The sequence below is a fragment of the Alligator mississippiensis genome, chromosome 14 (genome assembly GCF_030867095.1).
Source record: "Alligator mississippiensis isolate rAllMis1 chromosome 14, rAllMis1, whole genome shotgun sequence".
Classification (NCBI taxonomy): Eukaryota; Metazoa; Chordata; order Crocodylia; family Alligatoridae; genus Alligator; species Alligator mississippiensis.
The window spans coordinates 30,138,989-30,154,684 of NC_081837.1; the positions used below are offsets into that span (position 1 = coordinate 30,138,989).

The 15,696-nt window shown below is 54.0% G+C and overlaps 1 protein-coding gene across 4 annotated transcripts in view; it reads left to right on the forward strand.

Annotated features, from left to right (window-relative positions):
• Nucleotides 1-15,513, forward strand: part of STX1A (syntaxin 1A) — a 303,668-nt gene extending 288,155 nt beyond the window's left edge. For 2 of the 4 annotated variants that reach the window (XM_019492579.2, XM_019492580.2), the window contains 3 exons: nt 3,447-3,520; nt 4,700-4,837; nt 9,578-15,513. In XM_019492579.2, the coding sequence (XP_019348124.1) occupies nt 3,447-3,520; nt 4,700-4,837; nt 9,578-10,078 (713 nt within the window). In that variant the 3' untranslated portion in view covers nt 10,079-15,513. Of the gene's footprint in view, nt 1-3,446; nt 3,521-4,699; nt 4,838-9,366 lie in introns of all 4 variants that reach the window. The other 2 variants (XM_059717358.1, XM_059717359.1) reach the window with 2 other exon arrangements.
• Nucleotides 15,514-15,696: the final 183 nt, after the last annotated feature.

The window sequence follows — 15,696 nt, forward strand, 5'->3', positions numbered from 1 at the left end:
TCCTACTTTCTGGGCTGAGAATTGACCTACTTGTTTGGGGAAGGCTGTAGGAAAGATGAGGCCCTTTCATGCCAGTCAGGATGCATATTTTGGGAGCAGCAGCAAAGGAAGTTAAGGTGTCTTGCTATGACTTTAGGAGCCTAAGTTTAAACCTTGCCGCAGACCCATACCAAAGGCTGTACCCTGTCAACCCATCTGTAAGTGGTACCTGGTCATTTGGTCTGGGGAATCTAAGGTGGCCAGATGGGAGCAATGTGGCACACATCACTTGTGTGCCCTTGGCTACAGAAGCTAGTATGTCTTAACCAAGCCAGCTTTATTGGCTGCTAGGCCTGGGGAGATGTCTTGACCATCTTTGGATGCTCATTGGGTTGGGCATTTTGATCTGTGACGTACTGTGAGTGTGGTACTTCTACTATGGAGAATGCTCTGCCCTCAATACTTTTCTCCCTAGTAATATCCTTGTAGAGTAGGGCTGACTTAGCAGGGCTTGATGTAGAAGAGGTGTCTGATATCACCAACTCCCTGGCTGCTAAGAACCTCGTAGATCAGAGTCTAGCCTTTGAACTTGGTCCTGAAATGCATAAGAAGCTATTGGAGCATATGCCACCAATTGCAACAGTCCAGCATGGAGATGATGCATAGATTCATAGATGTTGGGTCAGATCTCAATAGATCATTGAGTCCACCCCCTGCATAGGCAGAAAAGAGTGCTGGGTTCAGATGACCCCAGCCAGATGCCTATCTAGCCTTCTCTTGAAGACCCCCAGGGTAGGGGAGAGCACCACCTCCCTTGGGAGCCCGTTCCAGACCTTGGCCACTCGAACTGTGAAGAAGTTCTTCCTAATGTCCAGTCTAAATCTACTCTCTGCTAGCTTGTGGCCATTATTTCTTGTAACCCCAGGGGCGCCTTGGTGAGTAGAGCCTCACCTATTCCCTTCTGTGCCCCCATGTTGAATTTATAGGCAGCCACAAAGTCACCTCTCAACCATCTCTTGCGGAGGCTGAAGAGGTCCAGGTGCCCTAGTCCCTCCTTGTAGTGCTTGGCCTGCAAGCCTTTAACCATATGAGCGGCCCTTCTCTGGACCCTCTCCAGGTTATCCACATCCCTCTTGAAGTGCGGCGCCCAAAACTGGACGCAGTATTCCAACTGCGGTCTGTCCAGTGCCCGACAGAGGGGAAGTATCACCTCCTTGGTTCTGTTTGCCATGCATCTGCTGATGCACGATAAAGTGCAGTTAGCTTTGCTGATGACTTCATCACACTGCAGAGCTAACAGCACTTTATCGTGCATCAGCAGTACATAATGCTTCAACCACTTCCTGCCTGGAGGGGCTGAGACGCTGGGCAGGCAGAGAAGGGAGCCAACTGCTCAGAAGCAGGAGGACAGGGACTCTTCCAGCTTCCTCCAGCTGCCAGGGTCATTTTGAGGAGGAGGCTCCACATTTATCAGACACCTGCTTGAGAGACTGCAAGTGAGGCAGCCTGTGAGCTGTGCCAGGGAGGGTAGAATCCAACCAGCCCAGCAATCCTTGGTTGGACCAGCCTCCCTCGGTCTTTACTACTGGGCTTGGGCTGGTAGATTTGTGCTGCCATGGGTAGATGTCCTGTACATGTGTCACACTGCCTCCATGATGTGGGAGTATCTATATGAATAGGTAGGGGTGAGTGGGAGCTTGAGAATCAGATGGCAGATGCTGAAACAGAAAAATAAGGATGTAAGTGGTGGGAGGGAAGAGGGAGGGAGATATTGCAGCAGTATCCACCATGGGGAGATGAAGGGGAGAGGAGAGGCTGAAAGCAATGCAGAGAGAGACGCATCACCCTGTGCTTGCAAGGCAGAGGCAAGGCCCAGGAGGGCTCTGTGAGTGCTGTACTCTCCAGCATGCCCAATAAAGTGAGCCACCCCCTCCCCAGTGGTTCCTCCTGCCCCATGGGGCAAGGCTGTAACTGCCTACCTTGTGCTTTGCAGCGCAGAACTCAGAGGAAGACAATCAGCTGGTTTAACACTTAGCTGAAAGATACTAAAACAGCTTTTCTGTGCCTAAAAATTGCTGGTTATAAAGTCAGAGATGCAGGCTTAGAAATGGGACCTGGGAATACCAGCCTTTGCTTAGTCCTGGTCTGTGATGGAACTGGAAATAATTTCGCCAAGAGCACCAGCCTGGCTGTCTCTGACACCCTCCATCAAGGCCAGAGAAGCACTGATGCAGATGAGCTCTGGAGACTCACTGCACCCACCCCTTCCCCTCTTGAGGAGCAGGCTGGCACCTGGAGGTGGGTTAGTCATGCATTAAGGATAATTGCTCTTCTGCTTCTAGAGAAGAGCCACAGGGGAGAGTGACCAGTGAGCAAGTGGGGACATGTGTGGAAGTGGCCTGTGCCCCTCTGCAGCCTGCTCCTATATAATTAGGGAAGTAGGGGTGGCGGACAAATCTGAGTAACTAGTTCAGCCCCATTAGACATCCTGGTCCCAGTGTCTTCAGCTCCGACCCCCTTGACTAGGTTGCTTTCTGAAGAACATAGCATCTTTCCACCTCCTCTAGAGAAACGCTTTTCCCTCGCAGCAGAAACAGGCCTGCTCTCCACATCGCTACCACCACCAGGGAGACACAGAAGGCCCTGAACCGAGAAAACACATGAAATGGAAAGGCCAGCAGCCCACAGATCACATCAGACAGCTCCCATCCTAGAGCCCCTGGCCCCTCCTGCCTAGGGGACAGGCCTGAGGGGAACCAGGAAGTCAGGCCTCTGCAATTCACTCACTAAGCCTAAGAGATTTCTGCTAGAAGCAGTCAGAAACCCAGGGCACTGAGCTCAGAGGCTGAGTGCAACCTCTATACCAGGGAGCTTTCTGCCTGTTGGTGGTGTGGAAGGTGAGCTCTCTTTGAACGTTTCTGATGGAACTGGAAACCAAGGAGCCAGCGGTGGTGTTGACTAAAGGAGTGTGGGGCTATTCCAACACAAGCCCTTCAGCTGACTCCAGGTCCTTGGCAGTATAAGCTAGGACTACCAGGGTTGTAGCCACGGTTCAGCTGGTGGGAAGTTGTGTCTCAATGCATACCTCCAGCAATGCTTCACTCCAGCAATGCTTCCCACCAGTGATGTTACCTCCAGCGATCCTTCCCACCAGCTGAACCCTAGATTACAATCTTGGAGCTGTTGGGCACATGCTCCTTACCCCCTTCCAGGTAAAGGATTTGGCCACCTGTGTGGCATACCACAAAGCCAGTCAGTTGCCGAGGAGGTCTTCTGAAGAGCTTACTAGTAACATTTTCATTTGCTTTCCTCTCCAAGAAACCACTGGATGCAGGCTTGCTGCTAAAGCAAGGTGCATCTGGCCCTTTGTGTTTGTATCCAGCCCACAACTGCATGGAGCTGAGGAAAGGGGCACTTGGGGAGCCCCAGTTGGTTCCTGATGATTGACCTCTCGATGTTCTTTGCAGCTGGTAGGACTACAACCAGTGAGGAGCTGGAAGACATGCTGGAGAGCGGGAATCCAGCCATTTTCTCCTCTGGGGTAGGTGCACAGGCATTTTGCTGTGTTTCGAACCCAAGCTTCAATCTCAGACTTTTAAGACAACTTAGGGGAAGATTCTGACAACTAGACATGTGTACAGTGACACCCAGACCATCCACCTGATGGAGTCTGCCCTGCCGCCTGCACCTGCGCTAGGAGCACATGCCAGGCTTGGACCTATTACAGCCCCCCGACCCCCGATGGATGTAGTCACAAAGCAGCTTTCTTCACAGCACAACCATGTGTTGAGGGAGGATATGAGTCTGCACCCACCAAACTGACTAACCATCTGTGAGTCTAGTCTCAGAGCTTGTGCTGGAAAGCCTAGGCAGCTATCCCACAGTGCCTCAGCCTGCAGTCAGGGAATGGGGGTGGGGGGCTGACAGCTCTGTTCCCCAGGTCCAGTTAGTCCAGTCTGTTCCAGAGAACCGATGTTGAGGTCAGTGGGACAAGATAGGCTCACTGCAGGGACAGAACACAAGTCCCTGCCATGGCTATAGGTCAACATTAGCCATGTAGGGGCAATTACATGAATCATGGGTAGTGCTGAGTCAGCTAAAAGCTCTTTTATAGTCAGATTGTTCCCTGGCCACCATTTCTTCCATAGCCAAACAGCTGTCCTGCTGTAAAATATATGCCCAGGTGGTGTTGACTTAAAATGAATGGGCACAGCATAGAATCTGTTTGCTGCATACCCTTCTGTGCCTGTACTCCCCACTGTCCCTCACAGCCTCCTCTCCCTGCCTTGGATTTATTGATTTATTTGCTCTGGCACTCCGTACTGCTTTGCTTATGTAGCCAGCCCTGTGCCACCACAGCTAGCCTCCGATCCATCAGTCCCAGCTGCTCATGTTCTGCTGGAAAGCACTGTAATTGCAACCTCTTGCCAGTTGGGCATTATTGCTTACCTACAGGTCCTTTAGCACCTTGGTGTCTGTCACCTCTGGTGTCTGTAACCTTCATGCACAGGCCCATGTCTTTAGTCAATGTGGCCTGAACTGGCTAAGTTGCATGACCTGGCCAGGCCCTCACAGCACACAGGGAGTGTCCTGTGTCACCCACTGACAGCAGAGCCACACCCAAAGGGCTCCCTACAGAGTGAGCCCATGAACCAGGGAGGCTACCTAGGGGTAGGGCCCAAGAGCCAGGTGCATGATCCCTGTCTCCCTCTCCTTGCAGATCATCATGGACTCCAACATCACAAAGCAAGCACTCAATGAGATTGAGACGCGGCACAGCGAGATCATCAAGCTGGAGAACAGCATCCGGGAGCTGCATGACATGTTCATGGACATGGCGATGCTCGTGGAGAGCCAGGTGAGAGGTCCAGAGTAGTGCCCACCGCATGCTGCTTAGGGGTCCAGCTCCCTGCTGCTTCCTAGGGCTTCTGGCTGAACAGGCAGCTTGAAGAGCCCCACCTGGTGCAGAAAATACAGACCAAAGAACAAAATCCTGTCTGGTCTGGGGTAAGGGGACTATTATAGGGCCCTCTCCCCTGGGGTCCTGCCCATGCCCAAACACTGAAGTTGAGGAGAAGTACCTGACTTTGGCATGTGCAGCCCTAGCAGGATGTCCATGCACCTTGTTTAGCCTTGCTGCAAGCAGGCACCTTCCATTGGTCTGGTGGAGACTCAGCTGCTTGTAGCAGGACTGAGTGTGGCCTTTCCAGGCTGTCCAGGTGGCACTTTTCAGAATATAGGACAGGTTTGCTGGCCACTGCTCCTTGTGCTCCACCTTGGAGCTAAGGGTTGCCATGTGCTGATGGATCCCAGTGGGGACCTTCTGGCTAGCAGTGGAAGGAGGGAGCAAGTAACAAGCTTCTGTCCTGGTGGTTCCAAGGCAGGCCCTTAAGAAGGGAGGGCATAGAGCAGGAGCCCCAGAGAAGAAGCCCAGCCCAAGGGCTGTGGGGGTGAGACATGACCTTCTCATTAAGGGGCTGCCTACTCCAGGACACCCACTGCCAGTACTTTTGGGAAATGAGCATCCCATACTGGGTCTCTGTTTTTTTCTGCTCAGACCCTGACTGGTTCCAGCAGCCACTGGATGCACTAAGGGCTGTGCCCCACTGGGATAGTCCTGGAGCTTGCTTTCCTGTGGAGCTCATGCTGTGCTCCCTTGGGTATGGACTACCTTGAGTCAGGCCAGGTCTCCACAGGCAGAGTGCGCTGTGCATGTGGGGCAGGCTTCCTTGCCCATAGAGGGCAGTTCCCCGGGACCTGGCCTGTGCCTGTTCACATGACCCTTCCTGACCCCTGTTCTTGCCTGACATGCTGCCACCAAATCCTGGAGGGAAGTGTCCCAGCCAGCAGGTAATATGCATCCCGCTCTGTGCCAGTCACCTGCATGCCTCACTGCATGGCCTGTGCTCCCTGCATATGTCTGTGGCTTTCATAGATTGTAAGGCTGGAAGGGACCTCAGAAGATCATCAGGTCCAGCCCCCTGCACCAAGCAGGAAAGATAAATGGGTTTGGGTGACCCCAGCAAGGTGACCATTCAGTCTCCTCTTGAAGATTTCCAGGGTAGGCAATTGCACCACCTCTGGAGGGAACTTATTCCACAGTCTGGACACCCTGACTGTGAAGAAGTTTTTCCTCATGTTGAGCCTGAAATGGTCTTCCAGAAGTTTGTGGCCATTACTCCTGGTTTTCCCCAAGGGTGCCCTGGTGAACAGTTGTTCACCGAGTCCTTGATGTGCTCCTCTGATGTAGCGGTAAACTGCTACCAAGTCCCCTCTCAGCCTTCTCTTTTTCAGGCTGAAGTGTCCCAGGTCCCCCAGCCTTTCCTCGTATGGCTTGCCATGCAGGTCTCTCATCATACAGGTGGCCCTTCGCTGGACTTTCTCAAGCTTTACCACATCCTTGTTAAAGTGTGGTGCCCAGAACTGGACGCAGTACTCCAGCTGTGGTCTCACCAATGCTGAGTAGAGCAAAAGAATCACTTCTTTGGCTTTGTTGGAGATGCATCAATTGATGCATGCCAGAGTGTTATTTGTCTTGCTGGTTACAGCATCAACACAGCTGGCTCATATTCATACTATGAATGATTGTCCCATGCAAAAACTATCCAAGGACAAAGAAGAGCTATGAGTAGCAGTGTGCTATACATCTGACCTGGTGGGCAGAAGGCTGTCAGTCCCCAGGGCAGCAATGCATAAGGTGCACACAGGGATGCCTGGCTAGGTCCAGCGTGTTGCCTGGGCCCTCTGCACTAGCCTTCCTCTTGGTGTCAGGGTAGGCAGGTTGTCACCCCAGGGCAGGTGATATGAGCAGCGGCCTGTGCAGTCAGGCAGCTCCAGGTACAAAAACCTCACATCACAGGGAAATGAGAAGGAAGAAGTGATATATGTTCCTCCACAGCCAACTCAGGCCCCACCTGCAATGTACTGGCACCACGAGGCAGCATCCACACAGGTGTGGGATGGGGCCTTCAGGAAGTTAGGAGGCTTCTTCCCTCCAGCGTGTCCCTTCTGTGTTTTTGTGGTACCAATGGCTCGAACTCCTCCTGTTGTTTCCTTACTTCAGGCAGGTCTCTGCTTGGGGGCTGGCTAGTTCAGCTAGTCTCCTATTGGTGCTACCACTGCCCACTCCCAGGGTTTCTATGCCAGGTGCTGCACCCAGTCCATGCAGTGCAGACATTAGCCTCAGCTGAGCATGTGCCTGAGACCTTGGGTGCTACACCTAACTCCCAGAAATCACAGTCCCAGGCCTGCATTCTCTTTGGGAGCAAGAAAGAAGCTTGGCTGGTTCTGGAAGTGGATTGTCTCCGCACATAGTGGGCTGGATCTGAAGGGAGTGGACAGGGGCTGCAGGTGAGCATGTGGCACCCAGTGCTGCATTCAGGCTCAGCTATTGCACCGCTGAAGAGTGATTCCTACCCAGAAAGGGCAGAACCTCACTAGCACAATAAGGCTCACGCTTCATCACACTGGGAGAGCCCATCCCCACCCACATCTGGCCATGGGGCAGGCACAGTCAAGGGGCAGGTGTTCTTGCCACTGCTTCATGTCCAGGGTTAGGCCTGTGACAGTGCCTGTGTGAGCCGTCATTTGTGTGGAAAGCAGCAGCCTGGTACTCCCTGCTGTGCAATGGGCAGCCCCCATAGATGGAAAACAAGAGTCCTGGAGAAGTTGGGTGACTTCCTGAGGTAACAGCAACCTGTCATGAATAGAAATGCAGGCTCTTAGAGGCCCCTGCTTCATCTCACCGGCTCTTGAGGATCTGATCTCCAAACACCCAACCCTTTGAGGGCAGACTGGTGCGCTTGGGCAGCTGAGGAGTGGGGAAGAGTCCAGCCATTGAGACCATGGGGCCTGGGACAGAGACAAGGGTGGGTGGAGGGAGTAGCCATTGGCCCTTTGGGTTGAGTGTATGAGCAAAATGTTCCTATGCCTGGAGGGGCAGCTGAAGGGCTGGGGAGGCCCAGATGTTGTATGGGAGAGCAGAGGGTGAGGCAGCTTATAGGGTCCAGTCAGCCCCTCCAGGCACATCCTGAGCTCAGCGCCAGTCTGGACACAGATAGTCAGTGTCTCTCCTTCATGCTGGTTTTTTCCACCTTCAAGCAGATCCTGTGCTACGCTGATATTGAGGCCGTTTACTTAGGCAGGGACCATGGTGACTCCTCTGCTGGCTACTGGTCTGGCAGCCTCACTCCTGAGCCCTGTCAGTGGCTGTGTGTTCATCGATATGGTGAGCCATGATTACAGCACCACTGGCAGCCTCTGGCTGAGGGGCCAGAGCCCCAGGCTGCATACGGCTCCCTAGAATGTACCATGAGGCTCTGTGGGACTCAGACCTGCCTCTCAAACAGGCCAGCACCTGATCCTGCAGAGAAAGTCAATGACCCAGATGGCATCTACTGCGGACAGCTGTGCCAGAGACAGGGCGAGGAAGGAAACCTGCCACGTGTCCCTGCTGTTCCCTGGCCAACAAATGCTACCTCGGTAACCACCCTTCGCAGGGAGCAGGAGCAGAAACTTGCCATGCAGGCAGGGGCCAGGCTGGTACTGGTGCTATTGGGAGTGGTACACTACTCAGTGCCCCTCAGTCTTGTGTCTGAATGGCACACAGAACTGCTGCCCCTAATCCTGGGGGCTGACCTGGGGAGTTGCCTTGGGACTCAGCAGTGGTGCAGAGCACTCCATAGAGGGTAGCTGGCTCCTGAGTCCTGGCAGATGCATGCCGGTGGTGTGCTGGGGGCAGCAGCAAGGATCCCTGTCCGTGCATGCCTGTAGCTTTGTGATTGTCCTGTCATGGTCTGATGTTGTGGGTCCATGCTGTCTGGTGGCTTTGACTAGTTGTCCCTGCTTTTCAGTGTCTCCTGTTCAGTCGTTGATGACAAACCCCAATGCCGTAACCTGACACGGCCTCCTAAGGGTCCCTACACTGACGAGACAGTCCCAGGCTGAAGGAAACAACAGCTTCCAAGGCTGTGTGTTGTTTAGGCCAAGCAGGAATAGTGCAGCCAGAAACAATCACTCCGTGCACTAGTGTGGGGCAGTGTAGTCTGGCTGCTGCCAGGGCTTGTCCCAGAGAGCAACCCCCTCCCTTCCCCACTCCCCCTCCCCCAAACAAGCCACCTCCCTTGGACAAGACAACTCCACACTGCCCTGGTCTGGCCATTAAGGAGAAGCTGGAGGGTCCAGAGTGCTGGGGACACAAGGAAACCTGCGGGTAGTATGCAAACCTCCCTGTGTGCCATGGGGGCTACTTCCCCAAATGTCCTGGGGTTGAATGCCTGCTCCCAGGAGAAACCCTAGCCCAGCTCTGTGCTCTGAGTGCAGGGCTGGGATGAACACTCAGGCTCTTTCTCTCTCTGCCTCTCTCTCTCTCTCTCTCTCCTGTGCTAGGGGCAGCAGTGACCATGCTGGAATGGGAAGCCCCTGTGTCCAGACTGAAGTCTGTGAGGTGCCAAGGAGAACCCTAGGGTAGGCAGCCTGTTCTGCAGCCTGACAGCAGCAGGTAATGGGAGCAACCAGAGGAGTGTGCCTGGAGCTCACACCAGTGCATACGTGTGTGTGCGTGCATACGCGTGTGCGTATTCTCTCCTGTGCCACGCAGGGTGAGATGATCGACCGCATCGAGTATAATGTCGAGCACTCCGTGGACTATGTGGAGAGGGCTGTGTCTGATACCAAAAAAGCTGTTAAGTACCAGAGCAAAGCCCGACGGGTGAGTACTGTGATCACCTGGACTCAGCCATGGGCATGCAGCACCCTGCACCCTGTCACCTGCTGGCTGGGAATGCCCCCTGCCATCCTGAGGAGCATGAACCAGCTCTCCAGGCTTCCAGGTGTGAGCCAGTCACTGTCCCATCCAGCAGGGGATGAACCCTGGCCCTTGTCCCCAGTAGACCCCAGTGGCCTGTCCCTGCTACCAGCAGCCATCTCAGTGGGGTGTTCTTGCTGCTGGCTGCAAGGTGTGTGGAGTCAGCCTGCTCCGGTGGGGAGGAGCAGGGGGCATGTGCAGAAGAGCAGAATGCCAGCCAGCTGGCATTTCTTTTTTATGCATATTTTCACCCTCCTTGGGTGGGAATCCTGTGGCCCTTCCCTGCCTGTTTAGTGCTGAGCTGGTGGGGAGTGTAGGAGAAGAGTTCCCCCTGGTGCCATAGTCCAGGCATCACAGCTCTTGCCTATGCTGGGCCCCAAACCAGGAGCAAAGGTCTTCAGGTTGAGGGAGAGGAGTGGGACCTGGCTTGGCTCTGCTGTGCAGGGGACTGGGCTGTGTCTTGGCAGGGCAAGCCTTCATCTGACCCCTCATTGGAGCCCATGGAGTTGGTCAGTCAGCTCCAGGGGGCCTGACTGAGAGTTGGAGTCAGCGCTCGGCACACGCTGAGTTTTCCTGGGAAACAATGCCTCCAGATGGCAGCAGGGACTCTGCCTCACGTCCATGAAGTGCCCTAGGCCTCCATGTTCTGAAGTGGAGCCCCACCACCCAGTACTAGAAGAAACAAAGACTAAGGAGAGCTTGGAGACAACAAAGAGCCCATCACCAGTGGAGACTGAGTCGGGTCCCCGGCAGGGGAGGGTTAGGGTGTGTGCTGCTGTTGACTGATACCATCTCCCTTTCTCTCCCCTGTCGGTGCTGCGGGAACGGGCCTGAGCAGAAGAAGATCATGATCATTATCTGCTGCGTGGTGCTGGGCATTGTCATCGCCTCCACCTTCGGCGGCATTTTCGGATAGAACTTCCCAAGCCCAGACTCTTTCTTTTCAAAGAGTCCAAGGAAGTGAGGCCGAACTGCTGGGCCTGGCAGCCGCCCTGCAGGGAGCCGAGCCTCAGCGCCCCCGGGAGCCCTTCCAGCAGAATTTCAGTTTCTAATGCATGATCGTTTTGTAACTGTGCGTGTGGTGCGGTACGTCTGTGTGGAGAGGGGCTGCACCAGGCCAGGAGGGCGGGCAGTGTGGGGAGCCAGGGCCAGGGCAGGAGGGGACAACAAAGCAGGGACCTGAGATGCCAGGGGTTGGGGGAACTGGGATCCAGAGAGGGCAGAACACACTTGGCACTGCTTCTAACACACGGAGCCAGATGGCATAGGCACAGGTGCAGGTTGCCCGTGACCAGTCTTCTAACATGCAGCCAGGCACATGGCAGCTGAACGCACTGGCTGAGGGAGCACCCTGAGAACAAGGAGCAGGGCTAATGTCAGTACAGGGCAATGCTGGGTTCTCAGGGCAGGTGCTGGCCAACCAACCCCCCAGTCAATTCTGGGCCCTCGCTGGCACAGCTAACATCTGTGTCCCTAGCACCTGCCCTGTCAGGCCACTCATAACGCAGCACTTCTGCTGGCTCCTTTTCCTGGCCAGTTGTGGCATCATGCCCACCTCCTTGGCAGATGCTTCCTGCAGTGTCCCTCACACCTGGCATCCCTTAACTCTTGTGTGACCACTTCCTGCAGTGTCCTGGCTTCTCTTCCTCTTCCCCAGCTGCCTTGCCCAGTGGCTGCTCCGGGCATGTTCCCTCCACTCTGGCTCCTGCAGGGCTGGGTTCTCTGCTGCTGCCTGTGCTGGTCAGAAATGTTTTTCTGTGAGGCTGGGCTGACAGGGCAACAGTCCCCGTGCCTTGGAGTGCACATCCCCAGGTAGGACCAGCGCTGCTGCGTGGGAAGGATCAGGAGTAGACAGACCGGGGTAGACAGAATTGCATTCCTCCCTGCTGCCCCCCTAGGCCAGCTAGGGCACATTCTTGCTCCTTGCCCTTTTGGCCTGAGAGGTGAGCTGTGCAGAGCTGGCACTGTGCGGCGAGCCCAAAGGAGGATTGAGCAGAGGCCTGAGCTCTGCCACTGACTGGGCAGGGGAGATGGTGTGGGAGCAGGGGTAGTTCTTGGCCTTGCTCCTGGCCCCCTCCATTCCTATGCCCCACTGTTAGAAGAGCCCCAGGTCCCTTCACTGCACCTTGCACTTACTTGGGGAATGCCCCATGGTACTGGAGGTCGCCTTGGCCATTGCCTAACACTTCCACCAGCTCTGGGCTGATATTCATAGAATCATAGAAAATTAGGGTTGGAAGGGACTTCAGGAGGTCATCCCATCCAACCCACTGTTCAAAGCAGGATCATCCCCAATTATCATCCCAGCCAAGGCTTTGTCTAGCAGTGTCTTAACCATCTCCAAGGATGGAGATTTCACAACCTCTCTGGGTAGCCTGTTCCAGTGCTTTACTACCCTCCTAGTGAGAACGTTTTTCTTAGTATCTAACTTAAACTTCCCTTGCTACAACTTAAGACCATTGCTCCTTGTTCTGTCATCTGCCACCACTGAGAACAGTCCAGCTCCATCCTCTTTGAAACCACCCTTCAGGTAGTTGAAGGCTGTTATTAAATCCCCTCTATCTTCTTCTCCAGACTAAATAAACCCAGTTCCCTCAGCCTCTCCTCGTAAGACATGTGCCCCAGGCCCCTAACCATCTTCATTGCCCTCTGCTGGACTCTGTCCAATTTGTCCACATCCTTTCTGCAGCGGGAGGCCCAAAACTGGACACAGTACTCCACATGTGGGCTCACCAGTGCCCAATAGAGAATAATCACTTTCCTTGATCTGCAGGCACCACTCCTACGAATGCAGCCCAGCCTTTATCTGAAGGGATTTCCCAGCTCCTCGTTCTGGGTAGCAGAGCCTTAGTAATGCCTGGCAGCAACCTGCTCCTTCTCGTCACCTCTCTGCCGTGTCGCCAGCCCTAGAGCCACCACCCTGCCCACAGCCATGCAGTGTGCATCCAGCTTGAGAAACGCTTGGGTTGGCTGGAAGAGCTGCCCCAATGACCCACAGAGCTGCCCAACCCAACTGCACCCATCACTAGACTCTTCCATCTAGCAATAGGCAAGTGCAATTCAGTCCTGCAACTTCACTTCCTTCCAGCTCCCTAAGAATTGTGTGGGGAGGGACCATTTGACAAGTGGGTCTGTCCCCACCCTCCCCAGCATTGCAGGCACTTCCCAGGATGTAAGAGAAGCACTATATCTCACTATCCAACAGCATCCCACGACCCCCAGCACACGTTACTCCTGCTTTCTGATGGGACCAGTTCAGAGCCAACGTTGACAGTCTGGTCTTCATGGCAGCAGAGGGTCCTCACCCCACTACTGTTCATGCGAAAGGCAAATTTCAGACTGGGCTATGCCTGGAACAGGCCCTGCAGTGTTGTATGTACCAATATGGTCTAGGGGGAGGCGGGGTTGGGAGGGAATGCAGCCTGCCTTAGCACCAGGGAATCAGGCCATCCCAGCAAGGGGCAGCAACCAGCATCAAAACTTCCCATCACCTCGGTCTCTGCCAAGGGCATCCTAAGTCAGCTTCTGCTCCTAAGCAAGCTACTTATTACAGTGACCCTGATAGGCCCAAGTGAGACCCCAGACCTAAGCTGGCACCTGCATCCTGGCCCTGAGGTGGTGCAAAGGCAAGAGGAGCCACTCATTTGCTTATAGAAGGCAAACAGGTACATACTCTCTATGGAGAAACAACCCATGCAAGCAACTGGCTGGGGCCTAGGAGGCAGCTGTATGTGAAAGCATCTCTGCAGTGCTCAGGGACCCCCAGCTGAACCTACTTGGCTGCTGTTCCTGTGGCAGTCCCAGGGGGCTGCCCTGCAAGTGGCTGCCACAGCAAGGTATGAATTACCGTCTCCAGTCCTGCCCCATCCAATCCCATTTTGCGATGGTTGTCAGTGCTGCAAGGAGCTTGTCTTTTAGCTCCCCAGCAACATGCTTGCCAGCACCTCCCAACACAAAGCAGCAAGCTGAGATGAGACCCCCAGGAGAAGTAGGCAGCTCCCACAGGGTTCACAGCTTGTCATGAGTTGGGCTGTAATATGCCCCTGCTATAGCCTCCCTTTAAAGCCTGTAGGGGAATCAAGGCTCTGTGTGAAATCAGTGGGTGTCATCTCTGAGCCAAAGAGCTTTGGGAACTGTCAGATCTTCTGCTCCTCTGCCCAGGGCTGAACCAAAATGGGCTCTCTTCCCAACACCATTAATAAAAGGTCCAGCAAAATTCAAATCAGCTTGGTGCCAGCCATCCAGTAGAAGTGTCTGCAGAGGGTGTTTTCTGCCAATGGCCAAGGAACAGGCACCAGGAGGGCAGCAGGAGTAAAACCCTGCCAAAATAGCTCAGGGTTAAGCTGAGGGGCTTAAAACCACAAAGGGAACAAGGCCTTTTGGGCACTTACCTATCCCAAGGAGAGGGGGCTACAGTGCCATGGGTAGTAGGGAGCATGGAGGGTTTAGCCTTTTACCAGCTAATTGAGGCCAGGGCTTATCCACAGCCACATGTAGCTAAGGTAGTGAGAACAGACAACAGCTCCACCATATGTGAGGTCTTTGAGTTGGGAAAGTGGTTGGATTCCAGATGCCAACACCCTTACTCTGTCCCCTTACAAAGAGGCTCAATACCCTGAGCTTTCCTCTGCCTTATGCAAAAACCAGCCAGTAAGATCTTCAAAGGAAGGCTTCCCCCTTTGTTAAGCAATAACATTGCCAGCAAGGCAGGTCCTGGGGGGAGGAAAACAGTAGCTCCATCAATCCTCAGGAAAGGCATATGTCAAGATGCTCACTGCTGTTAAAGACTGATTAGGCATTTCTTCATGCACCTCTGCAGCACCATTATTGCCTAGTGCAGCAGAGCTGTGACACACTCGAGTGAGTGAGGCAGGAGCACAACATAGACACTGCTGGTCTGCTCAGGCAGCTGTGCTCTGGGGGGTCAAGTCCTGAAGCAGCATTGTTGGAAGACAGGCACGTATTAATGTCAGTTTAGCAAAGAGACACACAAAACCCAACAAAACAGGCTGTGGGGACCCAGCCCTGGAGTAGGATTCTGCAAGGCTGGGACTGCCTGTACCCTTACTTCAGGCTTTATTAGGGCCTGATCACAAGCAGTGAGTGGGGCTGAGGTATGGACCCCAGCAGGAGCCATATACCACAATGCCACCCCCCCATGGCTATAAGCAGGGGAGGGAAGCATTTGGGACCAGTACTGTAATCCCTGCACGTGGGTAAGCCCTATCCTGTTCCCCCCTGCCCACCCATGTTGCATGTGGAGACTGGATTCACAATGGTGTGCTTGTGCTTGGGAAGATGTTTCACTTTTTCTTTAGGAAAATCAATCTCAAGGTGTCTTTTTTAAAGAATTATCTGTTCCAAGTGCCACATGGCCTCCCAGTGTGGGGGTTGTCTTGCGCAGTATTCCATGAGCTATGTCAGGCACGTGCAGCTTGCGCTCTTAGCAGGGGAGTGTTTTGTTCTTTAAATTCAGTGCACTTGAAAGTGTTCAGCGACCCCCTTGGAGTTGTACCACTGCTGTACCGTGAGCTGAGTGTCCTTGTTTTCCACGTGGATCTTGAACCTGGCTTGCTCAGTCTCCATGGACTGGATGACGCTGTGTTGCCTCTTTTTCTCCATCTAGTCCCTGTCCTTCCTCTGCTAAGACTCCTTTCCCCACTGCTTCAGATGCAAAATAGCTTCCCATTTTGTGGAATTTTTATGTAGAATAAACATTTGTAACCACACAGCAGGGCCCCAGCTCCTCACTCTATTGCGCCACAGGGGAAGGGTGACTACGCAGGTCAGAGCTGGCCCAGGAAGGGTAGCAGCATATAGCAGCAGCTGCTCTTCTCTACGTTTCAGGTAGTGACCCAGGAAAGCTCTGATGAATTCCTTAACTCCACTCTACTTGTGGGGATACTTGCCCA